Source organism: Salvelinus fontinalis, chromosome 12 (genome assembly GCF_029448725.1).
Source record: "Salvelinus fontinalis isolate EN_2023a chromosome 12, ASM2944872v1, whole genome shotgun sequence".
In the NCBI taxonomy this organism is placed as follows: Eukaryota; Metazoa; Chordata; class Actinopteri; order Salmoniformes; family Salmonidae; genus Salvelinus; species Salvelinus fontinalis.
Window position 1 is genome coordinate 28,359,365 of NC_074676.1, and position 13,861 is coordinate 28,373,225.

The following is a 13,861-nucleotide window of genomic DNA, read 5'->3' on the forward strand; positions in this document are numbered from 1 at the left end:
GGCAGAAATAAAGTTTAAAGCGCAATCAAGATCCAGGAGTAATATCCCTCCCTTGGATATTCGCTAGCATTTTGATAGAATAGTGAGAATTTGGAACTGGACATACTGAAGCACTGGGGGTCATGAAGGCGTCAGGGGTCATGAGCTTGGGCATAGCGGCGGCGCCAGTGGGGGACATGAAGTCAGCAGGAGCAGGAAGGGCGGGAATCTTACGGAGATCATTTTGGGAGCCACATCCGGACTCCTTGTCAGAGCTCAAACCTTCCATGCTCATGTCTGTCAAGTGATCCGAAAAACCTAGAAAAGCACAAAGACCGATTAATACATTGAAATCTGGGATAATGTTTCTAAAATCTCTTAAACTGAGTAAAAAATAGTTCTGGTTTATGACGACCAACGGCTCTCTTAACTCACCAAAGCCGTCGTTTGAGTCTGAGTGAGGCAGAAATAAGGACGAGCCAGACCCAAGGTTTGGCTGGAACCAGATCTGCACATCTTGAAGGGACCTGTGGACAGAAGAATACATCTAAACACTAATACGGGTGTATGAAATGGGATACTAAAAACTGATTTTATGGTCACAATTTCAATGCAGACCTCTGAGTAAATATGATAATAGAACCTGAATGACAACACTCACTTTGTGTGGACACAGTATAGCTTTATTTGTATCCCAGCTCTGGATTCCATTGGGCCCTGGTTGCCCTCTAGAGATAACAGGAAGAAAAAGCCATTATAAAACAAAAGTTATACCCATGATAATACAGGGTCAGACCAGCCCATCATTAGATTAGGTAGTAGTGGTAATCGGGATCCAAGAAGGCGAAACCAACCTGCAGTCATGCTCTCGCTCTCCTCATCTGGGGGGAGGACCTCTGTGTGGCGCAGGCGGCTGCGGCTGACATCCTGAACACCAAAGCTGAGTACAGGGTGTGTAAGCAGGAACTCGGACACGGCTGTGAAGCTGGCATGGCCCTTCTCCTGGTCCTGCAACAACTCCATCACATACAACACCTAGAGGGACAACACAAAACAAGGTTAAAAACTCATCCTGATACCCAAAAAGGATTACAGTTGGTAGATAGATCATAGTGATACAGCAGGACACAGATGTTATTATGACCTTTCTCTGTACGTCACTTAGGATGAGGCATTCTGCAGAGAGGTCCAGGCTGGCCTTTAGACTGGGCAGGACTGAGGAGTTGAACGGGTCTGGAGAGAACCTGAAGGACATGTACATAGGCTCTCGTTAAAACAGGTCCAGTAACGGAGGTATGAATGAGACAACTTGTAAAGCATGAAAGAGCAGTGAAAAACACAAGTAAAACAGTCAGACCTGATGGTCTGCAGGCAGGTCCATGACACTGTGCACCACATCTTCAGCTCCTGGTTCTGATCAGCTCCAGTAATCAGAAAGCGCCAGAATGGAACACTAGAAAGGAAGAAGTAGGGGTCTAATCAATCTCTCATGGGTCCTTAAGAGTAAATTACACTGATTGCATTGGTTAATCTTCTAAAGATCCATGCGTCTATGTAATCCTGGGTAACCAAATGTCACATTCGCTAAATACTCAACACCTGTTCAGCTAAAGACATACAGCAGCAGAAGGGAACAGTAGGGACTTACTCTGGGTCCTGTTTCTTGTGGTTGTCACAGAACAGCAGGCAGGAGAGGGGGTTCCCATTGTGGGGCTGCCACTCATGCAGACATCTGTGAAAGAAGCCGGGGAGAGGACTTCACAGAGGAAAGTAAAAGTAACCATAGAGATACAAATGGAAAGGAATTGCAAGAAACCAGAATTTAAATATAAATATTATATTATAAAATAAAGTAATATTGAGTCAAGATCTACCTTGGCTGGTCCTGTCCTTCAATGTAGATTTGCCAGAACTTTACATAACCATCATGACTGGCTGTGGCCAAGACTGTGCCATCCGGAGACAGGGCACCTTCACTTATACGCTGGAGAAAAACACCACCCAAAACAAAATTTCCACACTAAAAACCAGTCTGTAAATAAGTGCTTTCCATACTGGAAACAGACAATGTGATTACTAAATGCCCTACCTCTGTATGTCCTTTTATGGTTATAACGCCATCCTTCAGGTCAGTGGCATCTACTGGCCAGGTGCTATTGTTGCTGCGGAGGATCTCCAGATCCCACACCTCAGCCTGGGGAGAAAAGACAGGACAATCAGCAAAAGAGAGGGAGTGAATTAAAAAGATTAAGAAAATAGTACAAAGGGACGAGGAGGAAGAGTTTGTCTGAGACATGGGTAAATAAATAAGACTGATTGTGTCCAATAGGGCATACATACCCTGTCTTCATGCAGCAGGGCCAAGGTCTGGCTAGCATCCTCAGGGTTCTCTTCATTGTCCTCGAGGATGAAGGGACACCAGATCAACCTCCTATTGGAGTTTAGAGGTGTGTCTTCAGGCCTCCGGATGTGGACAACCACTTGATCCCTGAGAAGCACGTGGGTTAAGGTGTGTAACACCACAGCTGTACACCACAGGATGTCGGTGACACCTTAATTGGGGAGGACGTATTCGTGGTAATGGCTGAAGAGGAATGGTATCAAATTCATCCAACACATGGTTTTCATGCGTTTGATGCCATTCTGTTCGCTCCAGCCATTATTATGAGCCGTACCCCCCTCAGCAGCCTCCACTGCTGTACACACATCACAAAGTACTTTTTAAAACGGTCAAAAACAGGTAAATGTAGTTACTTTTATTTAAAAAAAATATAAAATAAAAAAAAACTTAACCTTTAACTACATGAAGCAGTAAGGGGCCAACTGAAGTGTAATTCTTGGGCAGAATGAAGAGGATACTGGATCTTGCTGCTGTGGCAGGTGAGCTGCCAGATGACCAGGTTGCCAGCTTCGTCAACACATCCCAGCAGGGTGGAGTCCAGATGGGCGAAGGCCAGGTCTGTGACTGCACCAGTGAAGCCCTTCAGCAGGGTGCGCTCCGCGGAGCCCAGGCTCAACACACGGATCATGGCCTGGTTGTTTGCTCCTGTACACAAGTACAAAACATGAGTTTGCGAGCCAACTTCTGTCACATTCTGAATCAAAATGGGGATATTTTGGTTTTACATGGAAAGCTTAAGCAGAGTTAAATACCCAGTGCTTGACTTGGGCAGGAGCTTACCGGAGCGGAGTACCGGCACCTCAAATTTGTTACTGCTTGAGCTCAAGCACCTCTTATAGAATACTAGCTCAAAAGTATTGTGGCGCTCCTGCACCTAAATATAAAGTAGGAGTATTGGCATGGTGTTTGTAATTCTGTCATCACTATGATGTTGATTAAGTGCTTTAAATGACAGAGAAATCAATACAGACAAATGAATAGATCACAGGGGTCTTGGCAGTCACACTCAGGTTGGGCAATATATTACGATAGCATCGTCTATATAAGATGATTGACAGCCATTGTCGATGGTGACGACATCGTGATGTGACAGACAATGGTTTGACTGGCGCCACCCAAGCAAAGCAAAATTTAAAGTCAATCTTGCTCTCTCCCCGACACCATCTTGTCTACCTGTTTAAAAAAAAAAGTAGCCTATAGTCCTTCTCAGCCCTCTCCAATCAATAGGCTTTGAATATGACTTAAGGATATGTTTTGTTTTATGCATGGCTTTCTCACAATGAAACAACAAACATAACAGAACTCCATCTCAAAATGCTATTTGAATAGCCTAAAAATGTAAGGTAGCCAGAGGATTAATAATGAGAGAACGTAACGACTATAACGACTGTTCCCTGATGGAAGGAAACGAGGTACAACAAGCTACGGTGAGTCGCACGGTCGTGACTTAAGTTGAAAGACCTACAATCATGCCTGATAAGGTGAATTAAATCTGCGCTTCGCAAAACGGTGTTGTACCTCGTTTCCCGTCCTTCAGGGAACAGTAGTTATAGTCAGAACATTACATCAACTTTGGTACAACATACTATGGGGGAATATGATCACGCACCAAGCCGACCCCAACTGATACTAAATGAAAACAGCCAATGGTAGACCACAAAGACCTGACCCCGCCAGATGTGGCAGTCTGGGTATTGCCGTATCGGTATTGTTGAAATCTGACAGTGGTTGCATTAAGGAGAGGTATATCTATCATTCCATGTGTATAACTTGTATTATCATCTACATTTATGATGAGTATTTCTGTTGAAACGATGTGGCTATGCAAAATCACTTGATGTTTTTGGAACTAGTGAATGCAACGCGCCAATGTAAACTCAGATTTTTTGATTATAAATATTAACTTTATTAAACAAATTATGCATGTATTGTGTAACATGAAGTCCTATGAGTGTCATCTGATGAATTTCAAAGGTTAGTGGTTCATTTTCTCTCTATTTCTGCTTTACTGTATTAGTATTAATTTGCATACATTCCTGTTAATTCCCACAGAAAGTTTCCACCTCTGAATAAAATGTGCAATCCTATTCACTACTGTCACTTTTATAAGGCATGAAACACACTTCTACCCTTACACTGCACCCAGAATGTCAGCTTCAATGTATGAGCAGCAAAGTGTATAGACAGGCTTGCATTATTATTAGCGTACGTGTTTTTCAATATTGAGGAATAATTCACTTTCTCTGGTCATAGGAGCAACATGAGTTTGTATATGAGTCAGAAATTGTGTGTAATCCTTCAGTTTAGCCAAATATTTCATTGAGAATCACATTTTAGCCCCCTCTCCCGCCACCCACAACCTCTCCTCTTGTGCTTCTCTGCCTGTGTGTGCGCCGTTGCCGTTGCCCAGACAGCTTTTCTCCCTCGTTTGCGGCAGAACGGAGTGGGAAAAGTCACTAAATGCTATAAAAACCAAAGAAACCCTAGGTGTCAAAACTCAAAGGCAGCCTGGAAAGTAGCTGAATTTGTCACTAGACTATCCAATTAAATTAGCAGGAGGGATCTGAAAAATTCAATAAATATAGCGACAAAGTTGCTAAATTAGCAACATTGTTTTTTGGTCAGCCTTTGCGGAGGGGGAGAGGTGAGGGACAGTCTGACGGTAAAATAAAGCACATTACTTCAATTTATGCTCACTCAACTGCCATCATGTGCGCGCCACAAAGACACACACAGGTTGTGCTCCTCCACCAGAAAGGAACACTGGAAAATATTTGCCATTGCCTGCACTTAGCCTCTGCCCAGTTTTCCCCGAAACATTATCTTTCGTCGTGATGTTGCAGTCGATTTCACGCTTTAGAGAGTCTTAATTTTTTAACAAAAAACATTTTGGGGGGGGGGGGGGGGCCAATTAGGGGCAATAGCAACGTATATCACAATCTTTTGTGGACATGATAGCGATAGGACATAGCCTATCCCTAAGTTACATAGACAAAAGCAAAAATAAATTAAATCTAATTATTTCGAATCCACTGTTAATCAAACAAAGAAATGCATGTTCCTGTAACCTTGGCAACATCATGCTATTTTTTGCAGCTTTTTTTGGCTAGCAGAAAGCTACACTACATTACCAAAAGTATGTGGACACCTGCTTGGCGAACATCTCATTCCCAAAATCATGGGCATTAATACGTAGTTGGTCCCCCTTTGCTGCTTTAACAGCCTCCACTCTTCTGGGAAGGCTTTCCACTAGATATTACAAAATTGAGCATTCGTGACGTCGGGCAATTAGGCCTGGCGTTCCAATTCATCTCAAAAGTACACCCCAGATAGATACTACAAAGGCGTCGGCGCAGACAGATGGCCGCCTCGCTTCGCGTTCTTAGGAAACTATGCAGTATTTTGTTTTTTTGTATTATTTCTTACACGGAACCCAAACCGGCTGTGCGCATGCGCCATTGTGCATACATTTATTTTGTTCCCCTACAGCAAACGCGATCACAACACGCAGGTTAAAATATCACAACAAACTCTGAACCAAGGAAATTAATTTGGGGACAGGTCGAAAAGCATTAAACATAAAGCTAATGTGTCCTATTTAGCTAGCTTGCTGTTGCTAGCTAATTTGTCCTGGGATATTAACATTGAGCTATTTTACCTGAAATGCACATGGTCTTCTACTCCGACAATTAATCCACACATAAAACGGCCAACCGAATCATTTTTAGTTCTCTCCTCCTTCCAGGCTTTTTCATCTTTGAAATTATATGGTGATCGGCATCTACACTTTTACCACGACAACCGGCAAAACATTTCGTCTTTCAATCACTCACGTGGGTATAACCAATAAGGAGATAGCACATGGGTACCTGCTTCTATAAACCAATGAGGAGATGGGAGAGGCAGGACTTTCAGCGGGATCTGCGTCAGAAATATGAATTACTTCTATTTTAGCCCTTGGCAACGCAGACGCTCGGTGGCGCGCGCGAGCAGTGTGGGTGCAATAATTTAATACGATGGATTTCGAAATTTCTTTTGCGACGCTCGCGCAGGCGACGTGTCCGGTCTGGTCAGCATGTTACACTGTTTCCCCAGGAAACATTAGGTCTTATTACATACAGCCGGGAGGAACTATTGGATATAAGAGCAACGTCAACTTACCAACATTACGACCAGGAATACGTCTTTCCCGAAGCGGATCCTCTGATTGGTCCACCACCCAGGACAATGGATCAGATCCCAGCAGGCAACCCAAAACAACGGCGCCGCAGAAGGAACGGTCTTCTGGTCAGGCTCCATTGACGGGAGTGTTGGGCAATGTGCCCGAGTATACAACTAGCCAATGTCCAGTCTCTTGACAACAAGGTAGAAGAAATCCGAGCAAGGGTTGCCTTCCAGAGAGACATCAGAGATTGTAACTTTCTTTGTTTCACGGAAACATGGCTCACTCAGGATACGTTATCAGAGTCGGTAGCCACCTGGTTTCTTCAAGCATCACACTGACAGAAACAAACATCTCTCTGGTAAGAAGGGGGTGTATGCCTTATGATTAACGAGTCGTGGTGTGATCATAACATACAGGAACTCAAGTCCTTTTGTTCACCTAACCTAAAATTCCTTACAATCAAATGCCGACCGCATTATCTACCAAGAGAATTCTCTTCGATTATAATTACAGTGGTGTACATCCCACCCAAGCAGACACCTTGACGGCCCTGAAAGAACTTCATTGGACTCCATGCAAACTGGAAACCACATATCCTGAGGCTGCATTTATTGTAGCTGGGGATTTTAACAAGGCTAATCTGAAAACAAGGCTCCCTAAATTTTATCAGCATATTAAATGCTCGACCCGGGATGGAAAAATTCTGGATCATTGTTACTCTAACTTCCGCGATGCATACAAAGCCCTCCCTCGTCCTCCTTTCAGCAAATCTGACCACGACTCCATTTTGTTGCTCCCAGCCTATAGACAGAAACTAAAACAGGAAACGCCTGTGCTCAGGTCTGTTTAACACTGGTCCGACCAATCGGATTCCAGGCTTCAAGATTGCTTCGATCACGTGGACTGGGATATGTTCCGGATAGCATCGAACAACATTGATGTATACGCTGATTCGGTGAGCGAGTTAATTAGCAAGTGCATCGGTGATGTTGTACCCACGGTGACAATTAAAACCTTCCCCAACCAGAAACCGTGGATTGATGACAGCATTTCACACAAAACTGAAAGCGTGAACCACTGCTTTTAAATCAGGGCAAGGCGACCGGAAACATGACCGAATACAAACAGTGTAGCTATTCCCTCCGCAAGGAAATCAAACAAGCTAAGCTTCAGTATAGACACAAAGTAGAGTCGCAATTCAACGGCTCAGACACGAGAGGTATGTGGGTCTACAGTCAATCACGGACTACAAAAACAAAACCAGCCCCATCACGGAGCACGATGTCTTGCTCCCAGACAACCTAACAACTTATTTGCTCGCTTTGAGGACAAAACAGTGCCACCGACAAGGTCCGCTACCAAAACCTGCAGACCCTCCTTCTCCGCAGCCAACGCGAGTGAAACATTTAAACGTTAACCCTCGCAAGGCTGCCAGCCCAGATGGCATCCCTAGCCGCGTCCTCGAGCTTGCGCAGACCAGCTGGCTGCGTTAACAGACATATTCAATCAATCCCTATCATAGTCTGCAGTTCCCACATGCTTCAAGAGGGACACCATTGTTCCTGTTCCCAAGAAAGCTAAGGTAACTGAGCTAAACGACTACCGCCCCGTAGCACTCACTTCCGTCATCATGAAGTGCTTTGAGAGACTAGTCAACGATCATATCACCTCCACCCTACCTGACAACCTAGAGCCACTCCAATTTGCTTACCGACCCAGTAGGTCCACAGACGACGCAATCACACTGCCCTAACCCGTCTGGACAAGAGGAATATCTATGTAAGAATGCTGTTCATCGACTACAGCTCTGCATTTAACACCATAGTACCCTCCAAACTCATCATTATGCTCGAGACCCTGGGGCTCGACCCGGCCCTGTGCAACTCGGTCCTGAACTTTCTGACGGGCCGCCCCCAGGTAGGGAGGGTAGGAAACAACATCTCCACCCCGAGATATTTGTATGTACATATTCTTATTCATCCCTTTACACTTATGTGTGTAAGGTAGTTGCTGTGAAATTGTTAGATTACTTTTTAGATATTACTGCATGGTCAGAACTAGAAGCACAAGCATTTCGCTACAATCGGATTAAACATCTGCTAACATGTGTATGTGACCAATAAAATTTGATGGGGTTAAGGACAGGACTGTGTAGGCTAAAAAGTCAACAAACCATTTCTGTACAGACTTCGCTTTATGCACGAGGGCATTGTCATGCTGAAACAGGAAAGGGCCTTCCCCAAACTGTTGCCAAAGCTGGAAGCACAGAATCGTCTAGACTGTCATTGTATGCTGTAGTGTTAAGATGTCCCTTCACTGGAACTAAGGGTCCTAGACGACAAACAGCTCCAGACCATTATTACACCCATCGCTTTACATTGCGTGTGGTGATCTTTTGCTTGTGAGCTGCTGCTCGGCCATGGAAACCCATTTCATGAAGCTCCCGACGAACAGTTCTTGTGCTGATGCTGCTTCCAGAGGCAGTTTGGAACTCCGTGAGTGCTGCAACCGAGGACAGACAACTTTACGTGCTAAAGCACTCGGCAGTCCCCTTCTGTGAGCTTGTGTGGCCTACCACCTCAATTACCTCGACTAACCTGTGCCCCCACACATTGACACTGTACCGGTACCACCTGTATATAGGCTCGTTACTGTAATTTTATTGTTGCTCTAATCATTTGTTATTTTTCTGTTTTCTTGATTTTTTAAACTCAGTTTATTTGAGTAAATACTTAAACATATTTTTCTTCAAACTGCATAGTTAGGGGGGCTTTTTTTAAGTGCTTTTAAGTAAGCATTTCACTGTAAGGTCTACACATGTTGTATTCGGCGCATGTACAAATACCATTTGATTTAACTTTGCGGCTGAGCCGTTGCTGCTCCTAGACGTTTCCACTTCACAATAAAAGCACTTGCAGTTGACCGGCGCAGCTCTAGCAGGGCAGAAATTTGACATACTAACTTGTTGGAAAGGTGGCATTCCATGACAGTGCCACGTTGAAAGTCACTGAGCTCTTCAGTTTGTCTATGGAGTTTGCATGGCCGTGTGCTTGATTCTATATACCTGCCAGCAATGGGTGTGGCTGAAATAGCCGAATCCACTCATTTGAAGGGGTGTACACATACTTTTATATATTAAAGTGTATATTTTTTCCAATCAAAAGGACACGTTTGCGGTTTCCAAGGCATGGAACATACGGTCAAAGTAAGCCTTTGTGTAATCAATCTTGTTACTGTTTCACCAGAACAAGTGCTTAAATGAGGCAAAACTGATTTTGGGTGTATTTCCTGCTAATAAAGTTTGCTGCTGACACCGCAGCAATCCATCGCTGCACTGCCTGGTTAAGCCAAATAAATAGTCAACTAGACTTCCAGAATGTCAGACATTGGCCTGGAAAGGACTCATAAATTTGTCAAAATAAAATGGTAATATGTTTCCACACTCACCTCGGATTGCATACGCCAGGTATGAGTTAGAAACTGCAATCAGGTTGCCGTAGTAATGCTTGTGCTCCCAGTCGTATTTGGCGACAGGCTGGATTTTTACCTGCATGGAACAGGTTAAAATTAGGGACCCATATTTACAGAGAGCAACATCGACTAGCCAAGAAAAATGTGTATAAGGTTAACATTACAGATATCCAACCAATGATAGTAAGTTCTACACAGTAGACTGCTCTGTAATGAATTGCTTAGCTACCTAGCGATATCTGGACTTGAGATACAGCCACCCGTTGCCTAAAAAAAACTAGCTTTCCATTGTTTTCATCTGTCAATATGTGTAGTGACCCTGGTGTTTCTGCCCGATGTATTTCTATGTTCTCAAGGACAGAACGGGGAACACAAAATGTTTAAATGCCCAGTGCAGTAGTTCTCAATAAGAAATAATTTCTCTAACAATTAAGTACACTAAGCCAAAGGTATGTGGACACCCATTCAAATTAGTGGATTCGCCTATTTCAGCCACACCCGTAGCTGACAGGTGTATAAAATAAGCCCACAGCCATGCGACCTCCATTGACAAACATTGGCAGTAGAATGGCTCGTACTGAAGAGCTCAGTGACTTTCAATGTGGCACCGTCATAGGATGCCACCTTTCCACAAGTCAGTTCGTAAAATTTCTGCCCTGCTAGAGTTGTTCCGGTCAACTAAGTACTGTTATTGGTAAGTGGAAACGTCTAGGGGAAACAACGGCTCAGCCGCGGAGTGGTACGCCACACAAGCGCACAGAACGGGACTGCAGTGTGCTGAAACGCGTAAAAATCGTCTCACTTCGACTGCAACCCTCACTACCGAGTTCCAAACTAACTCGAAGCAACGTCAGCACAGAAACTGTTTGTCTGGAGCTTCATGAAATGGGTTTCCATGGCGGAGCAGCTGCACACGCCTACAATCACCATACGCAATGCCAAGAGTCGGCTGGAGGTGTAAAACTCGGCACCATTGGACTCTGGAGCAGTGGCAATACATTCGCGGGAATGATGACTCACGCTTTACCATCTGGCAGTCCGATGTACAAATCTGGGTTTGGCGGATGCCAGGAGAGCGCTACCTGCCCGAATGCATAGTGACAACTGTAAAGCTTGGTGGAGGAGGAATAATGGTCTGGAGCTGTCTTTCATGGTTCGGGCTAGGCCCCTTAGTTCCAGTGAAGGGAAATCTTGAGACGACAGCATACAATGACATTGTAGACGATTCTGTGTTTCCAACTTTGTGGCAACAGTAGTTTGGGGAAGGCCCAATCCTATTTCAGCATGACAATGTCCCCGTGCACAAAGCAAGGTCCATAAGAAAATGGTTTGTCGAGATAGGTATGGAAGAATTTGACTGGCCTAGACAGAGTCCTAACCTCAACCCCATCAAACACCTTTGGGATGAATTGGAACGCCGACTGCGAACCAGGCCTAATCGCCCAATCTCACGAATGCTCGTGGCTGAACGGAAACAAGTCCCAGCAGCAATGTCCCAACATCTAATGGAAAGCCTTCCCAGAAGAGTGTAGGCAGTTACAGTAACAAAGGGGGGGGGGCAACTCCATATTAATTCCTATGATTTTGTAATGAGATGTTCGACGAGGTGGTGTCCACATACTTTTGGTAATGTAGTGTAACTTAGTGTAATAGTTTTCCATTTAAAATGGTCAGAAATTATTGTACAAAAATCGATTTAGCAAAACATTTCTCAAGCTAAAATTGCTAGGACTGTCTGATTTGTAATTTTGATATTTATTATTATCCCCATTAGCAACAGCTAGTCTTACTGGGATCTGACACAATGAAAAATACATTATTGACAAAAACACTTTACAATTTAGATACATTTAAAAAACATTAACATGTAGACACTCATCAGCTATTGCACAAATATGATACAAAACACATGAAAAACTGAATTTTGACTGTACTGGGTCTTTAATCCTTAAAGTCTTACCTTGTTGCTGCCACGGGCCTTGCTGTCAATGCTTGAGTCTCGACTGGCCACAATTTCAACATTGTTTGATGTGATGGGAATGCAAGTGGAGCCATCATCCCCAGAGAGGCAGCTGGTAAAGAAACCAAATACAATGTTTCCAAACTGGGTACTTGATCTCCTTAAAAGATCTAGATGGAACATTATTAATCAATGGAACTTGTAGCACTTAGCAAGGTCCCAACGTCACTTTACAATAGTATAAAGAAAAAAAAACAGGCGTAAACTAAGACTAAACAACATGAACAAAGCCAGAGGGGTGGGGGGAGATACGAACCCAGTTTAGAGTAAGGGACAGGATACCAACCCGGTTTAGGGTAGGGTACAGGTTTAGGGTAAGGTTGTGCTCAATATGGTGGAGGGGCGGACATTGGTTTCAACCCAAATGATTTTCACAGCATACCAAATGTGAATTTCAATAGCTGAGAAAACTGTGCAGGCAGAAAAAATACAACCGAATAAAGTAGAGGTAACATTATTACTTACATTATCTGGCACTCTTGGGCGTTCATGTTCTCCGAATTACGGTCTGTGGATTCATCCATGGTTGACCTGTTGCCAGCTCCCGGTAGAAGTCCATTCAATTCGCCATTGAAGGATGTTTTTCTTTGGTTCTCACATGGAGATGCGTCTACGAAAACAACCACCTGTGAGTAACTGGATATCACCAAACGAAGATATCTTGAAGCCCTATTTTTTAAAAGTATGCGTTTGGCAGAGAAGGGGAATCTTGTGCCACCAGAAAACCCATTCTTAATGTTGAACTTCGAGGACTGAAATTTCATCGCTTCCAAAGAAACTAGGCAACCTCATGCGGTATGATTTGGTACCTGCTGCCTAATTATTTAGTTAACGTTACCTACCTAGCCAGTTACTCATCATTAATTAATGAACCTTATGTGGTAGGTAGCATTTGCTCACTTACAAATGCCAACCAGCTAGCAAGCTATGCATAGTACGCAAGTTTGATAACGAACGTTGCATTACTAACTACCAAACAGCCAACCTGTAAGTCAGTTAGTAATGTTAGTTAGCCAACATCCTTTAACGTTGTAAGCTACTTTGTTTTGTAGCTAATTACCTAACTAACGTTAACTTGAATTGTTTTGCTAGCTAGCCGTGGTGCAACATGCGAAATAAACACTAACGTTAAAATGATGTAAGTTAGATATTTTAACTAACTAGTTACTGCGAGCAACCTTTGTCAGTTCGCTAACGTAAACTAGCCTAGCTAGCAGTCCAGCTAACCAGTTCGCAAGTTGTAAATTAGCGAACGTAAGCTAACTATTTTAAGCCACATTTTCACACGTAATTAACGTAAACTAGCTAGCTACAAATGTGAACACGCTTAGCTAGTTTGCATTTTGCAGCGTCCATACCTAACGTTTGCTAGCATGCTAACTTTAGCTAGGTAGAAGGCTAGGTAACGTTAGCTTGTAATGCGGCCTAAAAGCCCTTATCCACCTTTTCATTCCCGGTAAACTTACCTACGTTGTTCCCGGGTCTATCCAACTTTAATATGTCACGAAGATGCTGGGTTGCACCCTCTATATCTATGTTTGAATTTGAAGCCATAGGTAAGGGATAGGGGGAAACGGATTCGTCAGAGGGGAGCGAAATTATTTATATTTTCGTTCTATGCTGTCAGTTTTGTGAAGCAGGCAAGTATAACTAAGCATTTCTGGGTCACGGATTTTCTTGGATTCCTTCAAAATAAGAGTCCGATCATGTATACTTTAATAATTACGGCGAAAATGTACAATTATTTTGGCTGGCCTCTTTAACATAGTTCGTTGTCCAACACTACAAACTAGGTGTTCATGCATTTCCTACCCTCCACGGCACT

At 43.6% G+C, this 13,861-nt stretch overlaps 1 protein-coding gene across 2 annotated transcripts in view; it reads right to left on the minus strand.

Annotated features, from left to right (window-relative positions):
- Positions 1 to 13,714, minus strand: part of LOC129867091 (enhancer of mRNA-decapping protein 4-like) — a 32,167-nt gene extending 18,453 nt beyond the window's left edge. Inside the window, exons 1-15 of one of the 2 annotated variants that reach the window (XM_055940255.1) lie at positions 13,503 to 13,714; positions 12,502 to 12,646; positions 11,977 to 12,088; positions 9,993 to 10,092; positions 2,839 to 3,025; positions 2,320 to 2,467; positions 2,069 to 2,173; positions 1,854 to 1,963; positions 1,628 to 1,711; positions 1,337 to 1,432; positions 1,124 to 1,223; positions 834 to 1,014; positions 641 to 707; positions 415 to 506; positions 107 to 297 (exon numbers count right to left, since the gene is read on the minus strand). In XM_055940255.1, the coding sequence (XP_055796230.1) occupies positions 107 to 297; positions 415 to 506; positions 641 to 707; positions 834 to 1,014; positions 1,124 to 1,223; positions 1,337 to 1,432; positions 1,628 to 1,711; positions 1,854 to 1,963; positions 2,069 to 2,173; positions 2,320 to 2,467; positions 2,839 to 3,025; positions 9,993 to 10,092; positions 11,977 to 12,088; positions 12,502 to 12,646; positions 13,503 to 13,590 (1,806 nt within the window). In that variant the 5' untranslated portion in view covers positions 13,591 to 13,714. Of the gene's footprint in view, positions 1 to 106; positions 298 to 414; positions 507 to 640; positions 708 to 833; positions 1,015 to 1,123; positions 1,224 to 1,336; positions 1,433 to 1,627; positions 1,736 to 1,853; positions 1,964 to 2,068; positions 2,174 to 2,319; positions 2,468 to 2,838; positions 3,026 to 9,992; positions 10,093 to 11,976; positions 12,089 to 12,501; positions 12,647 to 13,502 lie in introns of both variants that reach the window. The other variant, XM_055940254.1, reaches the window with a different exon arrangement.
- Positions 13,715 to 13,861: the final 147 nt, after the last annotated feature.